Source organism: Schistosoma mansoni (assembly GCF_000237925.1).
Source record: "Schistosoma mansoni, WGS project CABG00000000 data, supercontig 0186, strain Puerto Rico, whole genome shotgun sequence".
In the NCBI taxonomy this organism is placed as follows: Eukaryota; Metazoa; Platyhelminthes; class Trematoda; order Strigeidida; family Schistosomatidae; genus Schistosoma; species Schistosoma mansoni.
The window spans coordinates 2,796-11,995 of record NW_017386069.1 but is presented as its reverse complement, the minus strand read 5'-3'; the positions used below and the strand labels follow the sequence as shown (position 1 = coordinate 11,995).

The window sequence follows — 9,200 nt, the reverse complement described above, 5'->3', positions numbered from 1 at the left end:
GGACTGTAAGTGTTGTCACAGCTCGAGGTTATAGCGTTTGCACCCTGTAATGATAACTTGATGTTTCCTGAATCTTTGATATTATAACTTCGAGCACCACGTCAGATCATCCAGTTAGGATGGTTTCCTAAAAACTAAACTTTTGCAGAAATTTTTCTCTATTTGCGTTGCGACAACTTGATATTGATTGGTTTTTCCGTGATGTCTTTATCCTGGTTTTTTCTTGTTGAGTACTATCGTTCATATGAACCAGAATGCACTAAAGACAACCCGGCAACGAAACTAAGATCTGCAGTCAAAACCTATGTGGCTTAACTGTCAGTTCTAGATTTATGAGTTTTAGTTCTGTGATAGGATCCTAAACAAGTTTACTGACGTTTTTCTTTGAAGCACAATGGTTTTTGATGGATATTATGAGTCTGTCACAAGCCTTCGCACCTTGCTCAGCGTCAGTTATCCACTTTGTAATTTCTTCGCTCGTAAATATACTGGAATTGAGACAGTGTGTACAAAATACGTGTCGCGATTTTTGAAAATGGGGACTCAGAATTTCCTAGACATCGTGTAATAAAAATGTATCTCAGTCAAATTACTTCCAAAAAAGGCCACTCATTAATAAAACTGACAAACCGTCGTTACAATTGTAATCTTACTATACTTACCTTTAAAGTAAGAACAGTTTGCTCATTGCCAGGTAAGTAACTGAATGGCAACCTTTCAATCACTTCCATATTCCATGCCCTTATCAGTCTATCCTAAAACGTTGGTATTCACAATAGGATCTACTTTCGATGCTGTTAGAATCCATTTCCCATCTTTTGTCATGTGTACGTCATTAATCCAATCTGTATGCCTCTGTTTAAAATGCTCTATAAGTAGTACACGGTAGTACCTTAAGACACAACTTGACTTCTCTTTTCTCAGTATCCCATAATATAACACACTTGTCGTGACTCCCAGTCGCTAGGTAGATCCCTAAGTAATATTAAGAGTGAAACTTGGTCCTCACCATTGTCGTCTATGTCACAGCTACTTATCGAACCAGTGTGACCATCAGCTAAAATCTGCGGTCCCTCTCTCCTGTAGTTTCCAGTCTCAATGTCGTATAGGTGAACCGTTTTGTCCCATGATGTTGTTACCAGCAACTTTCCGTCTCTAGCGATGGCTGCTGATGATACAGCATTCCTATGATCACTAAAAATAATTTAATTTGTGAATTCCACGAATCAAACCGCAAGGTCAGTAATGTTCTGAGGGATCGCAAGTCTGTGCATTTTGTGGATCCATCTGTTGATGTTGTAATTACACAATTTCCATTCGGAGTAAACAGACAACATGTTGGTGTTTTCTGGTGAATGTCTTAAAGGTCAAATTAATCTTATGAGATGTAAATGATTTCACCTGGAATCGAAAAAACTTTCTTTTGACATCTTAAATCCCATAAGTTCATTTGGCAGCTAATATCAGTAACACATACCAAAGAATTACCATCCTTGTTGATTGAATGATCAGTGACTGCACCTCCGTTCAGTAGAAAAAACTAGGTTACGTAGTGAAAAGTCTACTTATACCTTGAGTTTTAAAGTTTCATAATCAAACAAGCAGGTTCTAAAATCCATCCCACTGGATATAATACTGTAGCAGATTAATTAACATAAACATAATTCTACTTCAACCCATCGCTGTCTATGTTTACGCTGTTGAGCTGTGTAGCATGTTTTGATGTGATACCTATTTGTTCCCTCGTTTTGAGAGACCAGACGCGCAGTGTGTGGTCGCAACTCACTGAGATGACATGTTCAAGTTGGTCGTTGTAGCTTAGACTTGTTATTGAATCCGTATGGCCTTGGAAAACAATATCACTAGACTGGTTATAACAGGTATAATACAAAATGGTGATTACGTGTTCGTTTTCCATTGTACATCCGATCAGCGACGAAATTTAGGAAGATCTAAGATAACAACGGTCATAAATAAACTTTGTATCTACTAATATAATCTTGGTCTGATTTTTAGTTAGATTTGATGTTATTAAACTTAATGGTTTTGTTTCACATGGGAATGCTACACACCTCACTTAAATATTTTGGGCATCTGTTGACCGCTATGGTTTTTAGAAATAAATAGTAGCCTCAGAAGGCTAAAATTTATCGCCAAATTGCCCAACTTTTGGTCTAGTCTGTTTTTTGTTGCTTCGATATTAAAAAGGATGTGTTCTTGTAACCTAGATTAGAATGAAAACATATATTTTAAAGTTTGTTTTTATTTCTGATGGACTAAGTTAACAGCTTAAACATTATGACTTAACTAGGGCTTAGTCTTCATTTTGTTTACTGTCCACAACTTAGTTCAAGTTATTGTTGGTCTAAAATTTGTGTTTATATAAATTTCAAAATTATGCACTAAAATGGATCTAGATTTACAATGTGTTAAAATGCATTTTCGCCAGAAATTAAATTTCAATGGACTCTATAAAATGCATTGAAAAATTCCATCATTAACCCAGTATTCTAACGTCCTTAAAATGCCAGAATGATCTGCTAGAAGAGAATGGATCTTCGTTCACAGTAAAGTCTAAACAGTAATACTGAAGGTAAAATCATGTATTAACTGTATTAGGTATACTTAAAGAAACCGAGATATAAGTTTTCATGAGCGTCGCTCAGGGATTTACGGGTCATAAGTTTTAATTTCCTATGAGGCTGAATTACTATTCTCCAAGTATTTCGAAAAGTGTAATCGAAACCACCAACTACGGAACCAATTAGATCTAAACCCTAAAGGATACTGGGAAAATTGGTAAAGCTGATACTTCTGTCAAGTCTGATTGTATACTTAAGCCGTGGTGTTGTTTTGTGATTGATGGTCTTGTGTGACTACATGAATAACGACAAAGATATAAATGCATACAAAAAAAACGATTTTAGCCTTTCCAATGTAGAATAAGACAATTTGAAGAAGAGGAACTTATTTTTGTAAAATTTACATAGCTCTAAATGCCTTTTGAATTGATAACTCTGAGTATATCAATTCCTATAATATGTGGCAGACGTCATTTTCTCATCTACATAATGCAATTATTCAGTTTCTTAGTCAATATGAATCATTTTAATAATCGGTACATAAAATGTACTTTACTGCCCTTTCTTTAGAAGTCAAGAAAGTTTTAAGATTCAGTCATAAGTTTATAATCATAACACGTATCAGCATTGCACTTATTGCTAATAATATATCAGTAGTTCTGAGAATAGCAAGAATAATTTAGTTCCCGGAAGTTAAGAAGTTAATGTTGGCTATAGTAAGCCCGGTGATTTGTAGAACTGTGAAAATCCAATTTCATCTTGAATGCATCGACAACAATTACTGATATTACGTATCTTCTTAGCGGATTGCTATAAATACTTGGACACTAAACAAACCGGCCCAAACTAACTGCAACGCTGAATATATTCCTACTTGAGAAGAGTGGCAACTGAGCATTAAGTTGTTTATCACAAATCAATAATATCAACAATGCTCAATGCCGAATTATTTGTGTGAGATTAGCATATGCAATAACCTGGTGAACCCTGTCTGTCAATTCTTCTTTCTATTTTCATTTAGATAAACTCTTATAAGACTTTGTTCTACCTGTACGCAAGAAACAATAAAGCATAGTTATCGTACGAAGGCGGGGTAAGCTAGGAGATCATTATATAGCATCGAGTCGACGAAATGCTAGTTCAATAAATAGCTACAATATTTTAGTCAGCTACAAAGTATATTCGTACTGCTCCTAAATGCCCTGGTACGGCCGAGAGTGGAGAGAGTCCGCTCTCCCTCTCGAAATGCTCTCACATGACCACGTGTATATAACCTCTACCAGGGAAGTCCTACTCACTACCTTCTCGTGGCACCGGTGTTGCTTACGAGATTGAGAGGACGAAGAACGAATGTTCAGCGCTTTAAACAGGTTGGTGGATACAGAATGTCCACCCGGAGGAGTTGGAAAACCCTGATTCCGAACCAATGGTGCACATGGGCTCTAGTATCTTGAGGGAACAAATGGCGTATGAATCAACTGTTGGACGCTGGCTACCATAGGACTGCATCTCCTGACGTTACTCCACTGCCTTGTGGTCAAAGGCTCGGGGTGTGACCTAAGAAAACCAACCGCTCCGGTCTGTGCAACCGGGTAGTATCATAGCCCTCACACAACTATAAAAAATGACAATTTTTTGTGTGGCGCATATGTATCAGGTGTCCCCTTGTATCGATGTTTATGTGTTCAAATAAATAAATAAATTCGTACTAATTGTTGAGCTTCAGTATTGTCAAGTTCTTACCACAAAGACGTGGTACTAAAAATATAATTTTGTCATATTCCGGTATATAGTTTTTCTATAACAATCTTATCACTAAAACTTGTTTTAGATACCAGGAACCTAAGAATAACATGATTCACGCTTATCACTTTTACCAATGGTTCGTCTTCAGTCTTTCTGGTGTGTAAAGACAAGTGAGAAATCATTTTTTACTGTACAGTTTCAAAACGTCTCACAGATTCAGATAACCACCGTGAAACTTGAACATATATCTGGTTAATAGTGTAATTACTTATGTTGAAGCATGAGGATATCGAGGTACATACAAAAAAATCTATTTATCAGTTATTCTGTTACATTTCAAAACAAAAGGTTCGGAACCCAGAGCAACGATAAAATAGAGGTTTAAGATGACGCAGATCCCAATTGTTTATCCTGGAGTTAACGTGTGGAGAAAATGGAAAATAATTTATGATGGCTCTACCCATTCTTTTTCGAAAAAGGTCGGACATAAGCTTCGTTATATACGCACAATGTACCATACTTTGCTAACATGAAACGGATCAAACAATATATTAGATAAATTACTACAAAGATACTTGTTATAATACCGCTTAAAAATAAACGCTACGATCATTGAAAGCTGCAAATATAGCTCATTAGCAGCGTTTCGGAAACATAGCCTTAGGCTTACAGACACATGTAATTGAAGATTCATAAACAAACATAGTTATTGCAATGAAGTACAACTTTTCGACACATATAAAAAGCCGGGTGATTACTTATACAATTCAACTTTTGATGGAGTTGTATCCACAGTGAACTCTGCTACGATTTCGATAGGGTTCGAAAAAGTCTTCAGGGATCTGACAGAATTATCAGATTGACATTTTAACTCATGAATATGGCCCGACGATCAGAATTTAACCATCAAATCACTTCATAACACAAATTTATACAAGCGTGAGATTAAGCAATTTTGATAAATAAAACTATATTTGTTAGGTCTTATTTTCGAACGCAACTCGATTAGTTGGAATCGTCTTCAGATTTGATTTACTTAAGTAAATCCTCTAATGAGAGGCTTATAAATTTTCAGGTCAATAAGCTTTCGACGAATTCCAACCTCTTAAGCTGAAGTATTGATCTACTCAAACTATTAGTCAATAATTCTCACTCAAAAATTGTTCTTATCGTGTTCTTACGTTATGACCTGAATATTTAATCTGCGCGAACTTAACTCCATAGTGATAAGTAACAAGCTATGTAGTTAAAAAGTCCGATAAATTCAACTTTGTACAATGGAAATAATATCAGTTAGTAATGTGTAAATTGGTTTTCAGCAGGCATGTATATCTGTCAATCACTTTATTTAACAAGTTAGGTGAATGTTCATACGCTACTATCCGACGTTTTATAGTGACCTACTTTCAAGACGAGACCGCAATTAGTGTAATGGAAACAATTATTATTATAACCAGTTGTACCAGTGATTGTTTTACTGTACTTGTTTGCTTATTTGTTCCCAAAATAACTTTCGTCCCGTTGTCCGTTTTGTTCGTGCGAACGCTCTTACACTCTACCGTTTCGCCTGAAATCTTCGGCACGTCTGGGTATTCTTTTGATATCACGAGATCGCCAATAAATATATCTTATCTGAACCAATAACAACCTTCTGGTTTTCGGCCTATTAAGGGATCCAAGTCCGTATATGCCACGTAATCTTATTATCGTGGTGATCATAGTCAATCGCGAATCAACAACCATCTTCAGGTTCAAAGTATTGATGAATAGTCATAAAGCCCTTATGCCACTTAAATTTCTTTCTTTCATGATCTTTTCCAATCAGTATTATATATTGTCTTGGTGTCCTTCGAACATATCTCAACTAAAGCATCTCAAATGTGGAGATTGCTTGGCTTTATTCTTCGTAATTTCTTTCAAAAGGAAACTAAAATCATTCTTTATAAAGTCTGTGTAAGACCTATCGTCGAATACTGCTCGTTCTTATTTTCCAACCTACGCCTATCCGATATACTTGCGGTGGAAGGAATACAACGAGACTTCACTCGAAAATACTCAAGATCGACTCAGTCATTGACTACATTTCCCGATGCCATATCTTAGGACTAGAGCCACTCCGGAAAAGAAGGCCTATTATTATTATTATTATTATTCACAAACACCTTATGGGTACATAAGTGCTGTGAAAAAATCATTTCGGGTTTCTTCAAAAAATGCAATAATACACAATTTTCAATAATGTTAACATTACATATGCCATATTTGAGAAAGGAAGGAAAAGGAAAATAAAATATTGATAATAAAATAGTAAGAATAATAGTAATAATAAATCAGGTTCTGAGTAATTAGCAAGAATTTTGAATTGATTTTGAAGAAGGAAAGGAAGAAACTAAGGAAATAGAAATAAAGGAGACGCGGAATACGTAAATATCTTAACGCAGAACAAGAATAAATAACTATGTATGTATAGCAAAAACGAGTAATAAAAATAAAATAAAACAGAATAAACTCATAAGTAAATAACTTATTATTGCAGTAAGATATGACGTTAGAATAAGTGTTTGTTCGTGCAGACATAGTTTTGGGTGATGCTATGAAAGTCTCAATTAAGTGCAAAAGATAATCAATATGTATGAGGTGTATATACATAGTGAAGATAAAACGAGTCTGATAAGTTGAATTCGACGTAACACAAGTTATTGTCTCAATCCAAAGCTTCGTAATCTTAAGAATAATATTTATTTAGAAGGAAAAAAAGGGAGAGAGAAAAGAAATGAACGCATAGTGAAAGGGTCCAACCATGATCATAATAGTGTAATGGGTATAGACTTTTGAGATGAACGAATAATTTTAAAATAATAATAACAACAATAATAAACCCTTACGGATAAATACGTGTAGATTTATGTAACGGTATACAGATTGAAACCGGGTATTAGTATAAACATTAGTGCAATAATAATAATTTAGAATGATGCTATCATAGTCACGATTAATTGCAAGGAATAATTAAATATAAATTTCTATATGTTATATATATATATATATGTTGTGAATATTTAAAAATTATTTGTTTAAGTGGAACATAGAAGTTTTTTGTTTTTAATTGTAGACTTTGGATATTTAGGAATAAAATATGTTTAGAAGGACAAGAAGAGATGAAGAGAATATCTAATGTGTCGAAAGACCAATAATGGTAATAATAACAGTAATAATTATAAATACGAACATAAACAGACTTTGTATATTAAGATAAATATAAAATAAAGTGAAATAGACGTGAAAAGTCTCAAAGGTTTCACTTTGCTTTTCAGTCAGTTAGATAGATGACGGACCTTTTTTGAGAAATCATTGTTAGGCACGTTAATATTCAGTAGGTAACACAATCCACTTTCGGAAAGAAAATCATCAAGAAGACTTCGGAACCGGGTTATAGTTTCACTGCATCGGAGGTTCATTGACAGTCTATTCCACATGGTTGAGTAGCGAATAACGAAAAAATTCTGCCCTAAATTTGTGTGGGTTTTTGGAATTGCTAGAATATTTTCCTTATTGCGTAGATTGTGGGACGGTATCATAGATTATGAAGGGGTAGATAGTGAAGAGTAAGAAATACCGTTAAGAAGCCGGTGGAGAAAGATAAGGTTTAATTTGATACGCCTGATCCAGAGAGGTTCTAGTTTGAGTTGTTGACATCTTTGGTGATAGTCTTTGTTGTCAGAGTACCCCAAAACAGCTTTGGTGAACCTTCTTTGAACACCTTCAATTTTAATCAGGTCATTATGCCTGCAATTACTATAAACCAAAATACCATATTCAAGAATGGGTAAGATACATTTTCTGTATAATAATAATCTCGATTCGGTATTATTGAAATTAATCATTATGAATCCTATGAGCTTTATAGCTTTGGATACTTGAGATGCAATGTGTTCAGAAAAGTTCAAACTGTCGCTATATCTTAAACCCAAGTCACGAACAGTGTAGAGAGGTTTCAGTGTGTGTTTGTGAATAGCCAGATTTAGGTTAAGGCAGCGGCCGATGTTAATAAATCCACTTTTGTCAACATTAAGTGGCAAATTCCACGAAATAGTCCATTCGTACAACTTGTTTATTTCTTCTTGGATTACCGTTAAATATAGCTTTCTTTTGTGGGAGATGAGAATGAATAAACCACTTTTAGATCATCGGCAAAAGAAAAGGTTTACCATATTGAAAGAGGGAGCAAATGTCATTGATAAAAAGGAGAAATAGTAATGGACCAATTACACTTCCTTGTATAACCCCACTGGTTACATTCATAGGTTTGGAGTAGCAAGATCCAAAGCGGACAATTTGGCTACGTTCTTCTAAAAATGACTTGAGCCAAGATAAAAGGGGATTCTGTATTCCATACGAAGAGAGTTTTAGAAGAAGAAGTTTGTGTGAGACGCTGTCGAAGGCCTTACTAAAGTCGAAGTACAGAATTATCACAGACTGACCAACATCTCTTCTCTGGGTAATTTGATCAAAAAATTACAGGTGCGATGTGAAGCATGAGCGTTTGGTTATAAAACCGTGTTGAGATGCGCTAATCAGATTAGCCGAAAGCAAAAATGATAACAGCTGTTTGTGGATGATTTTTTCCATAGTTCTTGACAGCACGGATGTCAAATTAATTGGTCTGTAGTTAACAATATCACTGCGTGATCCGGTTTTGAATCCGGGGGTGATAAGAGATGTTTTCCATACAGATGGATAGGCCCCATATTCCATAGATAGGTTGAAAAGTTTTAAACAAAATAATGAGCATTCTTTACTACCATATTTCACAAATGATGAGGGAATCCCGTCAGGTCCACCGTCATAGGACTTTTTTAAGGCAGTTATGGC

The 9,200-nt window shown here is 35.1% G+C and overlaps 1 protein-coding gene across 1 annotated transcript; it reads right to left on the bottom strand.

Moving 5' to 3' along the window:
• Positions 1–635: 635 nt before the first annotated feature.
• On the bottom strand, positions 636–1,357 carry Smp_189830 (wd40 protein, putative; the record flags this gene model as incomplete). Its single annotated transcript, XM_018794242.1, has 5 exons — positions 636–755; positions 787–855; positions 893–975; positions 1,010–1,194; positions 1,233–1,357. Coding segments are annotated over 5 exons (582 nt in total), but the record flags the coding sequence as incomplete, so codon positions are not given.
• Between the last annotated feature and the right edge of the window lie 7,843 nt (positions 1,358–9,200).